At 51.2% G+C, this 20,361-nt stretch overlaps 1 protein-coding gene across 3 annotated transcripts in view; it reads left to right on the forward strand.

The window, feature by feature from the left end:
* ZNF423 (zinc finger protein 423) overlaps positions 1–20,361 on the forward strand; it is a 367,833-nt gene that overhangs the window by 201,631 nt on the left and 145,841 nt on the right. For all 3 annotated transcript variants that reach the window (XM_055299154.2, XM_055299155.1, XM_063612745.1), the window contains one exon: positions 15,735–18,949. In XM_055299154.2, the coding sequence (XP_055155129.1) occupies positions 15,735–18,949 (3,215 nt within the window). The remainder of the gene's footprint in view (positions 1–15,734; positions 18,950–20,361) is intronic.

Below are 20,361 nucleotides of genomic sequence, written 5' to 3' on the forward strand. Positions count from 1 at the left end.
GTTTGGAAGAACACAGGTCAGTGGAGCTCCTACTCCTTCTTCAAAGCCCAATTTGAGTGCTCCTGCCTCCCACGATGGCACCTCATCTGTGCATTTCCATTCCCAGCCCTCCTGGGCTTGGAGCTTGTGGCACCCAGTGGCCTTGGCCAAGGGAAAGCTCCCTACAACCCTGCAGGGACAGCATGAGCTCCTTATCTGTGCCCCTGCCTGGGGCCTCTGCCCTGTGCCCCCCAGGACATATTGGACTGCCATCTTTTGTAGGCCCAGATGAACACCAGGAAAGGAGGAAATGAGGACCTACTCTTAGCCATGCAGGAGACCACCCCTCCCAACACCACCTGTGAGATGCTTGGGGAGGTGGGCAGAGCTGGGCCCCAAGTCATGGGTTGGGCTTGGGGGGGCAGTGACCACCATGGCCTGAATGAAGGCTCAGGAGCTGGAGCAGGCGAGGCATGCTCAGTGTACCTCTTTGATGACAGCAGGTGGTCTTGATGGCTTTCTGGAGATCTATGGAGTCATTCCAGTCTCCTTCTACTTAATTGCTCTGGGAGTCTGGGCCCTCGCCCTCTCTATGTCTCAGATGTCTGATCTGTAAGATGGGGGTTAATGGTGGTAGTGGTCACCACATAGGATGGAGGTGAGGGTTTAACAAAATGGAGCTTACGAAGGGCTTGGCACGGTGTCTGGCCACAGAAGGGGCTCTGCAGAGGCTACCAGTCTGAAGTTCAAGTGGTTCACTATGACCATGCCCCAGACCCAGAAAGATGCAGGAGACACAAGGACACCCCAACCACTCAAATATAAACAGGTAATGCCCTGAAGTCAGGGAGGATGACAGAGGCAGTCAGGGAAGGCTTCCTAGAGGCTGTGTCTTGAAGGATGGGCTTGTGTTAGCCAGGATAGAGTAGGTTTGGCATGCCACAGTGGCAGTACAAGCCTCCAAAAGTGTTGTCCATCTCTCTCCCTGCAAAGGAGAAAGAGCATCTGCTTCCCTGTAAGCCGTCAAATAGGGATGCAGCTCTGCACCCCACCCACCCCTTTCCCTGGAGGTGGCAAAGGGGATGACTGAACACTTCTCACAGGCTCCTAAGCACGTCCAGACCTTAGCTGTAACTTCTGCAGCTAAAATGTGTGGATGGGAAAAATGCTATCCAAACATGCCTAATCCCAATCAAAGGATTATTTTCTTACAGAAAAGCTTCACCTATACTTAATAGTTTTAAATTGTTCCGGGTACCAATTAGACTTTTAATTTTGCTGTTCCCTCCGGCGGCTGGAGGATGTGTGTGGTTTGCGTTTAATCAGAGTTGAATTCTTTTTTTTTTTGGTGTTTCTTGGGGAGGGAAGGAGATGAGGAGCCTGTTCAGGGTTTCCTTCAGGTCCTCCCAAGACTTGTGTAGGGGGTAGACGTGCTGGGCAGCTCTGAGTTCGGGGTTCTCTGTCTGGGCAGCAGGGGATGCCTCCAGAGTGGGGAGCCCAAGTCCCCTCCCACCCGCCTGAGGTTTTGCCACTGCAGCCCTGCCTGGGGAATCCAATGCCGCATTAAATATATGGATTATCCAAAAATTTCTGCAGCAATAGGGTGAGTTATTATTGATTCACAGAGCACGACAAAACATCACTGCATGAATTAGCAAACAGCTGTTTCTAATTTGAGTTTAGAACGGTACACAGAGGAACTTGTTTCTCTGTTCACTCCTTTCATTTATAATGAATTTTAATCACCGCTACAGGTGAGAAAAATGTAGAAACAAGCTTGTATCTTGTGGAAGAAACAAAGGAGAGACAGATGCTAACAGATTTCCAGTCTGTGATAAAAGGGATGTTTTGGTACACTTTACATGTAATTAGAGCGCAGCTGTTTCCAGTCCCAGGTCCACGAACACGGCCGAATGTGGGCTCTGCCGATCTCCAAAGGGAGTCAAGAAAAACAGTGATTCAACCCCGAAAGCATTTTGCTTTCTCTCGAGTGGAGCAGAGCGCCCTTTGCGCAGGCCCTTGGCGGTGTTGCTTCGTGAAGCTCACGGAGATGACTTCACAAGGCGCCAACTCCTTGTGAAGAGGCGGGCAGGCGATGTCAGGGTGCGCAGGAGGCCCACGCCAGGAGGCTGGCAGGAGAACCTTCCGGAGCTCCTGAGTTCCTTGTGCTCTGGGGGAGTCCCTTGTAGGGGCAGACTTGGGGGGCTCTTCCTTGCTGGCAGGAGTTGATCACTAGGCTCCTCTTTAGCAAGTTTGATCACAGCCAGCTCTCGGGTGAGTTGATGAGCATTGGCTTTTTTTTTTTCCCTTTCCTAGTCTGTTTAATTTCTGCAATAAAACTCGAGCTCAATTGCATTTTCAATATCAGTGCTAAGTAAATTTGTCTAAGGGATGGAGCTGCCTGGCAGGCTGTGTGTTCTGTGAGGTCAGAGGCTTCAAGGGGAAAGGTGGATGCGCCCTTGCCCTGCATGTACGACAGCCATGTGGGGGCGGGGGAGGGGGTGTTCTGGGAGTCTGAGCCTCATCCCCCACCCCCTCCACCATGAGCTGAGGGACCTATTTCCAAGCCATGGATGGCTCCCAGTGCCTTGTATAATGAGAGCATTGGGCTCCACCTGTATAATGAGGGGTCTTGAAGCTCCTTTCAGGGCTGATGTTCTGGGATTGTAAATGGCAGGGGCCCTCCGAGAATTTTGGCAGGTTGAGTTTGCTTTGTTTGAAAACCATCTTGTGCACGGGTAACTATAGGTTTAGTTTAGACCCTCTTGTTTATCAATCGGGGCTCAGGGAGATGACATTGTGTCTTGTGTCCCCTCAAACCGTCCCAGCCATTGCCAGCCTCTCCTTGTCCCTTGACCACCTTATGGTGATCTGGGAGCAGTAGCCAGTGACTATTTTAGGCATTATAGAACATTTGTCATATATAACGCCTTACAGATATTCACTGATTTCATCTTTAAAACAACTCTATAGTTGGGTCTATATATAGTCATCCCCATTTTACAGATGTGAAAACTGAGACAGGTTTATCAATCTGTAAAACTGAGCAAGGGTCATTCACTTGGCTAAGGTCACATACATAATAAGTGGGGGGAGCTGGGAGTCTAAGCCCTGCTGCTGGCTCTCAGCCACCAGGAAAACACAGATGTCTCCAGGGCCCGGGACACCCCCTAATGGGGAGGGAAGTCCTGGGGTGCTGGGCATGCAGGGAGGTGGGGGTCCCTACTCCAAGAAGCCCCAGCTGAGCTCCATCTTCCACATGCCAGATGCAGAGTCTGTGCTCCCAGGCCTTCTTCTCCTTCAAGAAAAACCAGAAGTGGGCCAGGCGTGGTGGCTCATGACTGTAATCCCAGTGCTTTGGGAGGCTGAGGCAGGAGGATCACTTGAGGCCAGGAGTTTGAGACCAGCCTGTGCGACATAGAGAGATCCTGTCTCTACAAAAAAAAAAAAGTAAAATTAGCCAGGCATGGTGGCACGCACCTGTGGTCCCAGCTACTTGGGAGGCTGAAGCAGGAGGATTGCTTGAGCCCAGGAGGTTGAGTCTGCAGTGAGCCATGATTGCATCACTGCACTACAGCCTAGGTGACAGAGGGAGACCCTGTCTCTAAGAAAAAAGAAAAAAAAAGCCAAAAGTGACTGTGAATTAAGGAACAAAAAAAAGTTGGGAATTCTTGATTTGTAAATGTTGGCATTTTCACAAAATCACTAATACTGATAACTGGGTGGCCCCCAGACTGTCCAGTGGGAGGACAGCCATGACGACCTGTGACCCATTGCTCAGGGCATCATTTCTCCCAGTCCAGCTGGCTAAGAGCCCTGGGTTGGAAGTTCAGGCTCAGCTCTTCCAGTCACTTTGTGATGTCAGGATGTGACCTAACCTCTCTGTTCTTTTTCCTCATTACTGAGGCAACCACACAACTTACTGTGTAAGCTCAGCTGTTCATGAGGGTGAAAGGGATTCACTAACTGGATGGGATGCTGGGTTCCATCTCAGGACGCCTGGGTGTGTAGCACCCCACTTACTTGTAATATGGGGATAATAACAATAACGAAACCACCATGACCACCACCACTGCACGGAATTGCTCCAGATGTCAAATGGATAATGGGTGTGAGGTGCTGTGCAAAATGTTAAATGCCCTGTAGATGATGGGATTTACGATGAATGATAATAGGGTCAGTTACATTAGGAACCCCTTTATTTTCTTTAGCCAACGTTCATCCAGTGTTTAGCAGTATGTAAACATTAACCACTTTGTAAGGTGGTTACTTTTAGTTTCCCCAGGACATGGGCACTCAGAGAGGGGCAGTAACTTTCCCATGATCTCACAGCTAATGATGGCTGAGCAAGCGAGTGCACGCTCTTACTCATGGCTCTGCTGTCCCTCAGGGCTGACGTCTCCCTGCAATTGTCTGAGTTTCTTCGAGCTTAGCAGCTTAAGCTAAGTTTTGAGTCCCTGGAAGTTTTGTTAAGGGCCTTGGTGGCAGCTGTTCACTGTCACATGGCATTTCAGCAGCCCCCAGAGCTGACTGGAGAAGGGCAGGCCTGGCCAGTCTCTGTCTTTGAGATGTCCAGTGACCTCTGAGTCTTTTTTCTCCCAAACCGAAAGAATGATCCCTACTTTTCCTTGCGTATACCTTGGGGATGATGAGATCACATTTGTAAGAAACTCTCAGCTCCCTGGAGGAGGAATTAGTGAATAGGAGCTGCTATTATTTTTGCTAGTAGCATAATTCTAACTCAAGATTTCAGGCAGAGCCATGTCAGCTTCTGGTCACCTTTGTGGAGCTCCTTGGCCTACCTCTGAGGAAAGAACCTCCACTAGCCTCATCCCTTTCCTTTCCCAAGGTGGACTTTTGATGTCCCTGGGGTCAAACTTAATCCTTTACACTTCTCCTGTCAGATATCTAGGTGCAGTACTGATGTTACCATTAAAGGGATTCTCTCTCTCTCTCTCTCTCTGTGTGTGTGTGTGTGTGTGTGTGTGTACTTCAAAGCAGTAAAGGGTTGCTTTAGCGTTTAATGATTAAACAGTAATTAATTGACATGGAGATTGGGCAGATAAGAGCATAGAAACCTAAGAATGCTGGGTACCTCTACACCCTTTGGAAAACTGGGTATTTAGAGCAGGCGTCCTAAATATGTGTTGAATTAAAAAACCACCCGAACTAGGAGATAGTAGAGAGCTGGGATACCTACCAGCTGAGACTTATTCTGTACCCAGGGCAGGCACAGACATCATTAATTGATAACAGACTGTAAGAGCTACAAAGCCTTAGAGACCTGTTCTCTCTATCAAGAGTTGGGGAAATGAAAGCACAAAGAGGGTTGCCCATGGTTACACAGTTCTGGAATCTGAACCTGGTCCAGTAATGATCTCATCCACTATGGCTCATGGCTCCACCCTCTGGGCTTGAGGTTCTGCCCCTTTAGTCATCCCTTTTTTCACCATGAAAGGTAGCATGTACTTTCATCTAAGTAGTTTTATTAACCTGTTTCCTGCTTGTGAAGTTTTGGGTGCCCAACAGACTTCTTTCATCTTGTACTCTCTCTGTCCTTTTTGGTTCAAGCTGGCAGTGTTTCTGCCAGTATAAACTTTTCAAGAACCTTGTGAGTCTCCTGTGTATGTCATGGGTATTTTCTCCATTATTCAAGATGGTCCTCCACAGATATTTCCCGGATAATCCCTTCTCTACTTTTGTCTTTTGCTGAGATTGCTCCAGAGCAATGCCCCCAAATTTCCTAGATGCTCTCTAATTTGATCTAGGAGATCTGTGAGTCACACCCTTAATCTCATCAAAGAGCCTTTGTTGTGACTCAATATTCAATACTCTGGCATTTTGATTTTTCTGAGATATTAGCAATACGTGCAGTCCTACCTTCAGCTTTTTCTCCAGAGCATGCTTTCTTGTTAAGTAAATCTCTTAGAGGTTTTTTTTGTTTTGTTTTGTTTTTGAGATGGAGTCTTGCTCTGTCAACCAGGCTGGAGTGCAGTGGCATGATCTTGGCTCACCACAACCTCCACATTCCGGGTTCAAGCGATTCTCCTGCCTCAGCCTCCCGAGTAGCTGGGAGTAGCTGGAATTACAGGCATGTGCCACCATGCCCAGCTAATTTTTGTATTTTTAGTAGAGATGGGGTTTCTCCATGTTGGTCAGGCTGGTCTTGAATTCCCGACCTCAGGTGATCCGCCCGCCTCAGCCTCCCAAAGTGCTGAGATTACAGGCATGAGCACTGCACCTGGCCTGTTTAACAGTTCTTTTCTTAGTCTTTTTTCTTTTTAGCAGCAAGAAGAAACCATCCCATACCTTCCACATTTTGCTTGGAAATCTACTTAGCTAAGTGTCCAAGTTTATCCATGAAAGTTCTGCTTCCCACATAACTGTGAGTCATAATTTCACTTAGCTTTCTTTCACCAAATATCAAGGATCCCCCTTCCTTCAGTTTCCAATAACATATTTTTGATTTCCTGATAAGCTTTCACTGTCAGTGCCTTTATTAATATCCATATTTCTCTTAATAGTCTGTTCATGATGATTTAGATATTTCCTAAAGTGATTTAGGTTTTCTCTAATGTGTTCCTTACTTTCTTCTGAGTCTTTATTAACAGAGTCATTAATATCCACATTTCCATTAATCTGTTCAAGGTTACCTAGGCTTTTAAATAAATCATACTTCTCAAAATTCTTCTACCCTCTGATTGCTGCCCAATTCCAGAGCCACTTCCATGATTTTAGGTATTTGTTCTCGTAGCACCCCACTCCTGGTACCAAAATCTGTATTAGTTTGCTATTACCGCTGTAACAAGTTACCATAAACACAGTGGCTTAAAATGACAAACAAAAAATAGTATCTTACAGTTCTGTGGGTCAGAAGTCTGACCCAGATGTCACTGGGTTAAAATTAAGGTGTTGGCAGGGCTGCATTCCTTTCTGGGTGCTCTTAGGGAAAAATCCATTTCCTTGCCTTTCCAGTTCTTAGAGGCTGCTCACATTTCTGGCATATGGCCTCCTTCCATCTTCAATACTAGTAATTGCTGGTTGGGTCCTTCTCATATTGCATCACTTCAACCTCCTCTTCTGCCTCCCTCCTGCACATTTAAGGACCCTTGTGATTACAACGGACCCATGTGGATAATCCAGGATAATCTCTTTATTTTAAGGTCAGCCAGTTGTCAACCTTAATTCCATTTTACCATGTAACGTATTCGTATGTTCTGGGAGTTAAGACTTGGACATCTTTGGGGTAATTATTATTCTGCCTACCACAATCTCCAAGTTTGCTTCTGCACAGGCTATTTAAGCAGCAGACTTCTTTACCCACCATCCAGTGAGGAAAGAGGCCAGCAACATTCATTAGTGCTTGGCATCAGACCCAGCCTAGCCTGGTCATCCATCACTGACTTTGCCTCAATGGCAGGGGGGGTTGTAAAGCTTAAGACTTGTACCTGGTTCAAGTCACAGAGCCTGGTACTGTGCTTGTGCATGGTGGACCTCAAGAAAGAGGGAGCACGTCCAGCAGGGATATAGGCCCTAGACTGGCTCCAGGGCCTGGTGAAGCAGTGTAGCCTGGTGGTTAGTAAGTGGGTGGGGGCATCTGCCACTTGCAATCTCTGTGTGCTCAGAAGTTACTTTCCTTCTTGGAGTGTCACTTTGCACAGTTATAAAAAGGGGTTGTTAATAGTACCTACCTCATAGGGAATGTGTGAGAATCAATTGAGAAAAAGCTGGAAAAGGACCTGGCATATAGAAAATGTGTCATACAGCTGGGCATGGTGGCTCACGCCTGTAATCCCAGCACTTTGGGAGGCCAAGGTGGGTGGATCACAAGGTCAGGAGTTCAAGACCAGCCTGACCAAGATGGTGAAACCCCGTCTCTACTAAAAATACAAATATTAGCTGGGTGTGGTGGTGGGTGCCTATAATCCCAGCTACTCAGGAGTCCTACTGAGGCACAGAATTGCTTGAACCCAGGAGGCAGAGGTTGCAGGAAGCCAAGTTCGTGCCACTGCACTCCAGCCTGGGTGACAGGGCGAGACTCCTTCTCAAAAAAAAAAAAAAAAAAAAAAAAAAAAAAAAGGAAAAGAAAAGAAAATGTGCCATAAACAGTAACCACTGGATCTGCCTGTGACTTGTCATGTTGCCTCAGTTTCTCCATCAGTGAAATAAGATGAGGGAGGAGCTATGCACCCTCTCTTGCCCTCAATACACTGATGCTAGTTGTACAGGCAGGGATGTAATTGAGTTGAGGAGTATTCTGGGATGGATGGCTAGTTCTGGCATCAGGTGTGTGCAGGTACCCCTGGTTTCCCAAGAAGTGATCAGGAATATGCCCAGATGCCCCTTGAGCTCAATTTGGATCATTTCACGTCTTGAAGGCCACCTGCTTAGGCTCTGGCTACCTCTATGGGAACCACAATCTGCAGTGTGCCCTGAAGCATATTCAGGTCTTGCAGCTTTTGTTACCCCAGGCTCTAGGAAACACTGACTGGCTCTCCTCAGTTGTCCGGGCTGCTTTGTGTCCACTTTGGGCAACCCTCACCATCGGCTGATGTCACAGCTGACCTCTCTGGCTGGAGATCCCTCTCCAGACTCCAACACAGTTCTACAATATATTAGTTCATTCTCATGCTGCTGTGAATAAATACCCAAGACTGGGTAATTTATGAAGGAAAGAGGTTTAATTGACTCACAGTTGTGCATGGCTGGGAAGGCCTCAGGAAACTAACAATCATGGTGGAAGGGGAAACAAACACGTCCTTCTTCACATGGTGGCAGGAAGGAGAAGAATGAGAGTTGAGCAAAGGGGGAAGCCCCTTAATACAACCATCAGATCTCATGAGAACTTACTCACTATTGCTAGAATAGCAATGGGGAAACCGCCCCCATGATTCAGTTACCTCCCACCAGGTCCCTCCCACCACATATGGGGATTATGGGAACTGCAATTCAAGATGAGATTTGAGTGAGGACACAGCCAAACCATATCATACGGTATCTGTCAGGGCCTCTTGTCTCTCCGTGACCAACAGGATTTTGGGAACACCAAAGCCTCATCTCTCAAAGAGAATGGACAGCTCCTTTTTTGGAAGAGGAAACCTGAAAAGCATCTAGCATTGGGAGTCAGGAGACTCCTCTTTCCAGTTTGCTCAGTGCCCTTTGACTATTCCATTCCTACATGTCTCTGCTCATGGCAGACATCATCAATTGATTGCAGCACTCATTTCTTTGGACCTAAGATAAGGCCTTGGAATCCTTCTGAACACAGGATTCTAGGCAACCACTACCAATTAGCTAGGCTTGTAAGTTTTCTTCTCTTTTCTGGGCCTCAGCTTTTCCATCTGTATCATGTGGGATTGGGTAGTTGGTTCCTGAGTCTAGGGTCCCATTCCTCTGAGCTTAGGAAAGGGCCACAGTGATTCCTATTCCTGGAGCTCTGGATGGGGGCAGCAGAGAAGCTCTGCTTGGTGTATTACAAAGCTTTGTCCTGTCGGGAAGTAGTCTCCTTGGCAATTTTCATTTTTCTGAAGAAACAGTTGAGTGGCAAGGAGTCTTTTCGGGGACTTTGTGAAGCACTGTAAGGCCTTTTTGTGTCTATCATGAAGACGGTCTTGATGGTTGGAGTATTGTACAAGGTGATCTTTATATTCATCTGGCAGGGGCTATAGAGAGCATGAATTCCAGCTTCCCATGAGCCAGCAGAGGCAGTGGAGGCCCAGCCTCCTGATGGACTCTCTGCCCGTTGCCCCAGCATGACTCCCACTGGTGCCTTTCTTGCTCTACTTGGCCTCTCCTTTGCATGGTCTGGAATGTCCATGGGGCAGGACCAAGGTAGGATGCACCCAGGCGACCCTGCAGCATTCAGCACAGTCCTGGGCACAAGAGGCCCTGCGTACTGGGATGGAAACCTCATTCCAATGGCTGGATGAGCTCTTCTTCCCTCTGTAGGCTCATTTTTTTTGTTGTTGTTGTTGTTTTGTTTTTTTTTTTTGGGTCAGAGTTTTACTCTTGTCACCCAGGCTAGAGTGGCATGATCATAGCTCACTGCGGCCTCAAACTCATGGGCTCAGGTGATCCTCCTGCCTTGGCCTCCCAAGTAGCTAGGGTTGCAAATACACACCACCGCGCCTGTGTAATTAAATTTTGTTCTTTTTTTTTTTAGAGGCAGGATCTTGCTATATTGCTCAGGCTGGTCTCAAACTCCTGACCTCAAACGATCCTCCCACCTCAGCCACCCAATGTTCAGGGATTACAGGCATAAGCCACCATGCCTGGCTGGATGGTCATTTTTATTCACACAGATGTCCTAGTAACCTGGAACTTCCTGGGCTCAGCTGTCTTCCCCCAAAACTCAATGCAGAGAGTCCCCCTAGTGTTCTTTTTAGGGCCTCTTGCATAGCTTCGATGGCAGGAGTTCACTTCCTCCTCCATGTGTGCCCCCGCTGCGGGAAGGTTCCCCTTCTGGCCCACTCCTGTGAGTCTGTGGGCCAGTCACTCTCCTGCCTTGGCCCGAGCACCTTCTCCAGCAACTCTGACCTTGATTCTCTGTGACAGAGGAGCCGTGAGCTGTGGCTCCCAGCCATTCTGGGTGGCCACTTGCACTGCTCTGCCTAGATGAGGTGTGTCCAAGGCAGTTTTACACACTGTAGCATCAGCCTGCTGAATTCATGTCCTGCTCCATGCTGGTCACCAAGTGTGACCACATGAGCTTGGGAATCCCCTGGCTCTTTCTGCTGCTGATGTGTTCTGAAGCCCAGTTTAATGTAGTTTTTTCTACTTAATTGAATTTTTATCAAAAATTCTCTCCTCTTTTATGCTTGTTTTCTTTCTCTTCCTGCAGCAGACAGCAAAAGCCTCATATAACCCATTTCCTATTTGGCCTTTTTGCAGGATTAGTCATTTTTAAATGACTTTAATCTCCATTTTGCAAGTGTGTGTGTGTGGTGTGTGTTTTTAACTCATTTTTGTTACAGTTCTTTGATTGCATTTACTCTGGGAGGCGGGGGAAGCACGGGTCTGTCATTAGTCATTGTACCTCCCACTTGATTTTCTCATGCTTTGCCTCCCAAAGCAGGGGGTGAGGGGGTAGTGAAGCCTTGTGGGTGAAAACACTGACTGAACAGGACTAAGGGGGGTTTGCATCCTGACTCTGCTGCCTGCTGACTGTGTGGCACTGGGCAGGTCACTCAGCCTCTCTGTGCCCTGGTTTTCTCATCTGTAAATGGAAATTATAACAGTCCCTAACTCATTAGCCTATTGAGAGGATTGAATGAGTGGAGTACACATAAACTCTTAGAAGAATGCCTGGCACACAGCAAAATCGATGCAAGTATTTGCTTGAAAATAAAAATGTAGCGACTGAACAGGACTTTCCTTGAACCCACCTTCTTCTTGAGTTCTGGAATGTTCATGTTGGAGGGGGCTTTGGGATTGCCTTGGCCACAGTTGCAGGTGTGTGTGTGGTGTCCAGCATCCAGCATGAGGAAAGTGTCATCGCTGTAAGAGAAGATAACCTTGGGCCAGGCGCAGTGGTTCACGCCTGTAATCCCAGCACTTTGGGAGGCTGAGGCGGGTGGATTACTTGAGGTCAGGAGTTCAAGACCAGCCTGGCCAACATGGTGAAACCCTGTCTCTACTAAAAATACAAAAATTAGCCAGGCATGGTGACATGTGCCTGTAATCCCAGCTACTGGAGAGGATGAGGAAGGAGAATTGCTTGAACCCAGGAGGCGGAGGTTGCAGTGAGCCGAGATCATGCCACTGCACTCCAGCCTGGGCCACAGGGCAAGACTTCTTCCCCACCGCCCCCGCCAAAAAAAAAAAAAAAAAAGAAAAGAGAACCGCTTTCTCTGCTGACGCCCCTGTAGATATATCCTGAGCTTTGGCCCTAGCTTATCTCTCTAGCCTGTTTCTAGAGCACTGAGCTAAGTGCCCCCAAAGCAAAATGCATTTGGAGGGGGTGGGATGGCAGCAGGCGAGGTTGAGTGTTCTTTGAATAAAAGACTTTAAACAGGGCAATCTGAGTTTGGGACTTTATATGTCAACATGCCCATTTTCCCTGATTGGGCCTTTTCAGTTTAAGGAGCCTTATTTTCATTTCAATTCAGATGATTATAATCTCAGCAGTGGCTCAGCTTGTTGCTCCCAGAATAATATGCTTTGCTTTAGTTTCAAAACTTGTTTGCAGAAAAATAAAGCCAAGCAGCCAGCCTGCAATGAACCTTGGGTACTCTGGCGCCGGGCAGGTTAAGATTCTCCTTTTCAAAGCCTACTGGGTGAATGACTGATGTGGGGCCTCGGGACCAGGTTCTGTACTACTACAAGATGAAGTTTGGCCAGACACTAACCGAGGCATCTGGCTTGGTATTGGGGGCCAGTTCCTCACCTCCCTGAACCCCACTTCCTCATCTCAGAAATGGGAATGTTACTGCAGACAGCCAGATATGGTTTTGTGAGGATGAATAGAAATTAATTGCGATAATAGACGTACTTAGCACAGTGCTGGCATGTGGGACGTTCTCAATAAATGGAGCTGTTAATATTGTTAGCACTTGTGGTACTAATTAGTATTAATTCTTATTATTGGCAAAATAGTGCTTTTGTTTAACAACTTTATTGAAGTAGAATTTGCATACCATAAAATTCACTTGTTTGAAGTGAGCAACTCAGCCAGTCTTTGGTAAGTTTACAGAGCTGTGCAGTCTTCACCCACAGTCTAGTTTTAGACCATTTCCATCATGTCAGAAGGATCCCTGTCGCCTGTGCAGCCAGTCCCTGCTCCCACCTCCAGCCTCAGACAGCTGCTAACCTGCCTTCTGTCTCAGATGCGCCTTATTCTGGACATTTCATGTCAGTGGCATAATAGTGCTTTCTTCCATTAATTTTTCTCATCCACTCCTCCCAGTGATTCCCTTTTTTCAGATGCATAAAGTGAGTGGTTAAGAGGAATGTTCAGGGCATGGATTAATTCATAGAAGAGCCAGGAGGGCTCTGGCTCCGAGTGAGTGTCCTCTGGTCCTCAGGTGGTGCGAAAGGTTTAGGAGCAAATAAACCCTGGCAGAAATATCTGTTCAGGCTTGTCCTAGGGACAAGAGTGATAGTGGTTTCACCTGTTCAGTTGTTGAGACTTCTCCACACGTCAGTTGCTGGGTGGGCTGCAGCGAGCTCCTGTGTCTCTCTGAACCCTGATGAGCCCCTCCCAAAAATGCAAATCATGGGCCAGCCCCAGCCCTCCTCATGAGGCAGGCTCCAAGGAGATCAAGTCCTGAGGACCCTGGAGACTTTACACGTGGGCCCTCTCCCCTTCTTACCCACGCAGAAGTGGTCTTGTTTGACTGTTTGCCCCCCAGAAGCTGGTCCAGGCCTACGTCACAATCAAGGGGCCTGAATGTGGACAGTCCTGCCATCAGTCTCTGGCACTGTCATTTCCCAGAGCAAGTCTCTGAGGCCGTGCCTCAGTTTCCTCGTCTGTCCAGTGGGAGTGGCCCTGGCCACTCATTTGCAGTTGCGAGAAAGCACTTAGCACTGAGTGCTGGGCACACAGGAAGGGCTCAGTGGCAGCTTGAGTGAGTCTGAGTGAAGACATCAAAATAATAAGAAGCCAGTCCAGCCTGGCCTGGAGCGGGGGCCGAGTAGGTCCCCTGGCCCCAGCCATCTCCTCCCTGGGGTCCCTTTTGTCTGTCCCCACAGAGCCCAGCTGGCAAGAGCTGGGAATTGGCAGGCAGGGGCTGGGGCGCCTCCCACTACATCTCATCTGGGGAGCTGGCCACGACTGCTGCATCCTTCCCGTCTGCCGAGCCTGTCATGTGAGGCCCCCAGGGGAGAAGGTGCTGGTGCTCTGGGAGGGCGTTCCGGGAGGCCCCTTGAGCTGGGCTGGGGAGCCGGGCTTCAGAGGTGGGTTGGCTGCCGGGAGCCTTGCAGCCGGGAGCTTTGGAGAACTGCGAGCTTCGGAGAGCCTCATGCATCCCGGTTGAGCTGTGCCAATGGTGCCAGGGGGGTCAGGTGGATCTTCACACGGTCAGCGCTGCGGAGGCCAGGGGGTGGGGGCGGGGCCTAGGACCAGGCTCAGCCCCAGCTGTGAGGGACCTCTCAAGACCCCCCAGTCAGCCCTTGTTGTCTCTTTAAGTCTTAGGATTGGCCTGGGACAGCAGAGGCAGCTTGTGTGGAGAGCCTTGTAGGGAAACCGGAGGTCTGTGATGTGTGTGTGTGTGTGTGTGTCTGCAGGTGAATGTGTGTACATGAGCATGTGCATGTATATTTAAGTTTGTGAGTGATAGTGTGAGTATGTAGGAGTGATGGTGTGAATGTGTGTGATGGTGGGTGTTGTGTGTGTATGTAGGTGGGTGTGTGTGTATGCGCATGTGTGTGCCAGTGTTCACCCGTGCTGGGAGCGTGGTGCGTCTGCCCCATCCCTTCCTGAAGGTCTGGGCTGCCTCTGGGCCAAGGTTACGTCTGGGTTACGTCTGTGAGGCTCTTCTGAAGACTCAGCCAGGCTGGCTGGCGGCTGGAGAGGCGGGGGCAGTGGTTTATTTCCTCGGGGTTACAAGAGCAAGGTCAGCACAGCCGAATCTGAGCTTTTGTTTGTCTCTCCCCTGCCCGCAGCAGCCTGCGGTCTGTTTCATTCATTATTAAGTTTTAAATCCAGCCGAAGAGAAACTTGAGCCTTGGAACTCACTCCCTGCCCGGGCTGGCTCTGCTCGGCCCCTGCCGGGGAATGTCTCTGGCTTTATTCACTGTGTCCTGTGTGCCTTTGTTTTCCCAGAAACAGCCTACCCTTAGGTTTGTTTAGTTTTCCTCTGAGGCTGGACGGGCCAGCAAACGACGGGGTTGTGGGGGCTGTCCCTAGGGAGGGTGGGACACGCTGGAGTCTGTACGAGGATTGCCTCTTCCTTGCCTTTGCAGTGGAGTTAAGGGTCCGCCTGGGTCTGAGCTCTGTGGCCGTCCATGTCCTCATTTGTCCTCCAATCACTGTCACCATCTCTCTTGATCCTGGGTGGTGTTGGGGCAAATCCAGGGGTGCAGTGGAAACAAAGAAAACAAGGGTCTCAGGATGGCCTGGGCCAGGAAACCCACAGATGCCTCTTCAGTGCCCTAGGCTCACTTCCCGCCTGAGCACTGGAGTCTTCTGTCTCGTGCCCTGTGATTTCACACCTCCTATGTCTTGTCTACTACCTGAAGCAGCAGCTTCCAGCTCCATCAGTCCACCCATCCCCAGAGAATGGTGCATGCTATGGCCAATCCGATAAGGGCATTTTTGTTGTTGTTGTTGCAAAATTTTGCCTGTGTTCATAAGGACCAGTGGGATTTCCTTCCCTCCAGGATTAGGGATTTGAGGGGAGTTGACTCCCAGGTGTGGATCAAGTGACGGGACTTGTCCTCCTTTTGGCCTATGGGACTGATGGTCTATGAGTTCGTTTCCAGTGACTTTGTCCAGGCTGCCCCTCCTTTCCCTATCAGGAAAGTGGCCGAGAGCCTCCCCTCTGATGGGGGGTACCATGTCCTGCCACGTCCAGGCAAGTGTTGTTAAGGGAAAAGGCGCTCCCCCTTCATTATCTGCCACCCCTCTGGCGTGCCCTCTGCAGACAGGAAGGCCCCGGTGTCCACTTGCTTCCGGGCCCTGCCCCTCCCCACAGCCCCCCACAGCCGTTGGCCAGCTGCACAGCCTCAGCCCGTGCGCTGTCGAGAAGCTGGCTCTGTCCTTGTTTCTCAGCAGCCCTGGGAATTGCCTCTAATATCCTCTCTGCCTTCCCCTGCAGATGGTGATGACGACCCACAACTCTCCTGGGTGGCCTCGTCTCCCTCCAGCAAGGATGTTGCATCACCCACGCAGATGATTGGAGATGGTTGTGACCTCGGCCTCGGTGAGGAGGAAGGGGGCACGGGCCTGCCGTACCCTTGCCAGTTCTGCGACAAGTCCTTCATCCGCCTGAGCTACTTGAAGAGGCACGAGCAGATCCACAGCGACAAGCTGCCGTTCAAGTGCACCTACTGCAGCCGCCTCTTCAAGCACAAGAGGAGCCGCGACCGGCACATCAAGCTGCATACGGGCGACAAGAAATATCACTGCCACGAGTGCGAGGCGGCCTTCTCCCGCAGTGACCACCTCAAGATCCACCTGAAGACCCACAGCTCCAGCAAACCCTTCAAGTGCACTGTGTGCAAGCGCGGCTTCTCCTCCACCAGCTCGCTGCAGAGCCACATGCAGGCCCACAAAAAGAACAAGGAGCATCTGGCCAAGTCGGAGAAGGAAGCCAAGAAGGACGACTTCATGTGCGACTACTGCGAGGACACCTTCAGCCAGACGGAGGAGCTGGAGAAGCACGTGCTCACCCGCCACCCGCAGCTGTCTGAGAAGGCGGACCTGCAGTGCATCCACTGCCCTGAGGTCTTCGTCGACGAGAACACGCTGCTCACCCATATCCACCAAGCCCACGCCAACCAGAAACACAAGTGCCCCATGTGCCCTGAGCAGTTCTCCTCAGTGGAAGGTGTCTACTGCCACCTGGATAGCCACCGGCAGCCCGACTCCAGCAACCACAGCATCAGTCCCGACCCCGTACTGGGCAGCGTGGCCTCCATGAGCAGCGCCACACCCGACTCCAGCGCCTCTGTGGAGCGCGGCTCCACCCCGGACTCCACCTTGAAGCCGCTGCGGGGGCAGAAGAAGATGCGGGATGATGGGCAGGGCTGGACCAAGGTGGTCTATAGCTGCCCCTATTGTTCCAAGAGGGACTTTAACAGCCTGGCCGTGCTGGAGATCCACCTGAAGACCATCCACGCGGACAAGCCCCAGCAGAGCCACACATGTCAGATCTGCCTGGACTCCATGCCCACCCTCTACAACCTCAACGAGCACATTCGCAAGCTGCACAAGAACCATGCCTACCCCGTGATGCAGTTTGGCAACATCTCCGCCTTCCACTGCAACTACTGCCCCGAGATGTTCGCCGACATCAATAGCCTGCAGGAGCACATCCGCGTCTCCCACTGCGGCCCCAACGCCAACCCCTCCGACGGTAATAACGCCTTCTTCTGCAACCAGTGCTCCATGGGTTTCCTTACTGAGTCCTCCCTCACCGAGCACATCCAGCAGGCCCACTGCAGTGTGAGCAGTGCCAAACTAGAGTCTCCAGTGGTGCAGCCCACGCAGTCCTTCATGGAGGTCTATTCCTGCCCCTACTGCACCAACTCCCCCATCTTTGGCTCCATCCTGAAGCTCACCAAGCATATCAAGGAGAACCACAAGAACATTCCACTGGCCCACAGCAAGAAGTCCAAGGCCGAGCAGAGCCCAGTCTCGTCCGATGTGGAGGTGTCTTCCCCGAAGCGGCAGCGGCTCTCAGCGAGTGCCAACTCCATCTCCAATGGGGAGTATCCTTGCAATCAATGCGACCTCAAGTTCTCCAACTTTGAGAGCTTCCAGACCCACCTGAAGCTGCACCTGGAGCTGCTCCTGCGGAAGCAGGCGTGCCCCCAGTGCAAAGAGGACTTTGACTCCCAGGAGTCCCTCCTGCAGCACCTGACGGTGCATTACATGACCACGTCGACCCACTATGTGTGCGAGAGCTGCGACAAGCAATTTTCCTCGGTGGATGACCTGCAGAAGCACCTGCTGGACATGCACACCTTTGTGTTGTACCACTGCACCCTGTGTCAGGAGGTCTTTGACTCCAAGGTGTCCATCCAGGTGCACTTGGCGGTGAAGCACAGCAATGAGAAGAAGATGTACCGCTGCACGGCCTGCAACTGGGACTTCCGCAAGGAGGCTGACCTGCAGGTGCACGTCAAACACAGCCACCTGGGCAACCCAGCCAAGGCTCACAAGTGCATCTTCTGTGGGGAGACCTTCAGCACTGAGGTGGAGCTGCAGTGCCACATCACCACACACAGCAAGAAGTATAACTGCAAGTTCTGCAGCAAGGCCTTCCACGCCATCATCCTGCTGGAGAAGCACCTGCGGGAGAAGCACTGTGTGTTTGATGCTGCGACCGAGAACGGCACGGCCAATGGGGTGCCCCCCACGGCCACCAAGAAAGCTGAGCCTGCTGACCTGCAGGGCATGCTGCTTAAGAACCCTGAGGCGCCTAACAGCCATGAGGCCAGCGAGGATGACGTAGACGCGTCGGAACCCATGTACGGCTGTGACATCTGCGGGGCAGCATACACCATGGAGGTGCTGCTGCAGAACCACCGGCTGCGGGACCACAACATCCGGCCGGGTGAGGATGACGGCTCACGCAAGAAGGCTGAGTTTATCAAGGGCAGCCACAAGTGCAACGTTTGCTCACGGACTTTCTTCTCGGAGAATGGGCTACGGGAGCACCTGCAGACACACCGGGGCCCTGCCAAGCACTACATGTGTCCCATCTGTGGTGAGCGCTTCCCTTCACTGCTGACGCTCACTGAACACAAGGTGACCCACAGCAAGAGCCTGGACACGGGCACCTGTCGCATCTGCAAGATGCCCCTGCAGAGCGAGGAGGAGTTTATTGAGCACTGCCAGATGCACCCTGACCTGCGCAACTCGCTCACAGGCTTCCGCTGTGTGGTCTGCATGCAGACAGTCACTTCCACACTTGAGCTCAAGATCCACGGCACCTTCCACATGCAGAAGCTGGCAGGCAGCTCGGCGGCGTCCTCCCCCAACGGCCAGGGGCTGCAGAAGCTCTACAAGTGCGCTCTGTGCCTGAAGGAGTTCCGCAGCAAGCAGGACCTGGTGAAGCTTGACGTCAATGGGCTGCCCTACGGCCTCTGCGCCGGCTGCATGGCCCGCAGTGCCAACGGACAGGTGGGTGGCCTGGCCCCGCCCGAGCCCGCCGACCGGCCCTGTGCTGGCCTCCGCTGCCCCGAGTGCAGTGTCAAGTTCGAGAGTGCAGAAGACCTGGAGAGCCACATGCAGGTGGACCACCGTGACCTCACGCCGGAGACCAGTGGGCCCCGGAAAGGCACCCAGACGTCGCCAGTGCCCCGGGTAAGTGCAGCCCACCTCATCCTGCTGCCTGCTCCTCTCCTTGAGGCTCCTCTGGTCCCCACAGGAGCCACGTACCGAGTGCCGTGTTTCCAAGAAGCGGCACTATCGCGCAATGGCGAAACACAACTGCTGTGCTGTAGACTCCTTGAGTTTGAACCTCAGCATTGCCATTGCCTTTCCAGCCGTGTGATGGGCTCATGTTATTTATCTCTCTGGGCCTCATTTGTCAAGTGCTAATGTATAAAATGGGAATAATAATTGTCCCAACCTCAGAGAATTGTTGTGAGAGGCCGAGGACATCATGCAGGTAACGTGCCTGGCACAGTGGCTGATGTACAATGAGGGCACCATGGGTGGTGGCTGGTGTCTTTGTTGTTGAGCTGGGGTACGACATACTCATTTGCTTATTGGGTCTCCTTAGGCAAGTCACTGACTTCTCTGGGCCTTAGATCCAGGATTCTTTTGACAGTTCATAGAGATCACACACACACAAGGGGCCAAGAGCCTGGCACTCATGGCTCATTGGTGCTGGCTGTCATCACCAGCTGGTACTCTTATCACCAGCGGCATCATTTCAGTTAGTGCAGTTGCTGGTATGTGGAAGGCCCTTCGATGTGGTTTCAATTGCTGTTATTGTTAATGACTGATTGATTTGTTCATCAAATTTTCCCTGAGCACCCATTATGTTTGGAGGTGCCTGGGAGCCAAGGAGAACCAGAAATGGACCCTGACTTGGGACTTGTGGACGAGAGGGAGCCACAGGCCCATGATAAGTGGCTTTCCATGAGCTGGGGAGAAGTCTAGGCTATGGATGGGCCCACACAGGCCTTGGGTGCAGGGGCTGAGGGGCACCCAGTGGTGGGCCGGGAGTCTGTGTGGCCCTTGGGTGTCAGACAGCACAGGCCTGGGGTTCCCGTTGAGTCTGTGTTGTCTGTTTCCAGACCAAGGAGGTGCCAGGCAGATCTCGGGAGTATCTTTCCCTCGAGGACCGCTGCTGGCACCATTGGCAGGGAGGCAGGATTTGGGGAAGGGCCATCTGCCATAGGCACCTGCTGGGACACAGGGGTGTTTGCTGAGGGTGTTTTTCCTGGGACCCTGTGATTTTGAGGAGGTGAGGAGGGCAGAGGGGGAGTGAAGAGGGCCAGAGAGAGTGAAGGGAGGACACCACAGTGGAAGGGGCCTCAGTGCCTGCTGACCCTGCCTTCAGGTGTTACACACAGGCCCACAGGAGCCCAGAGGGCCAGGGGACCCGCCCGTGGATATCTTCCTGAAGAGAGGAGAACTTGAATGAAAATAACGAGGCCGGGCGCCGTGGCTCACACCTATAGTCCCAGCACTTTTTGAGCCTGGAAGATCAAGGCTGCAGTTAGCTATGATCACACCATTGCATTCCAGCCTGGGTGGCAGAGTGG

Source organism: Symphalangus syndactylus, chromosome 11, assembly GCF_028878055.3.
Source record: "Symphalangus syndactylus isolate Jambi chromosome 11, NHGRI_mSymSyn1-v2.1_pri, whole genome shotgun sequence".
NCBI lineage: Eukaryota > Metazoa > Chordata > Mammalia > Primates > Hylobatidae > Symphalangus > Symphalangus syndactylus.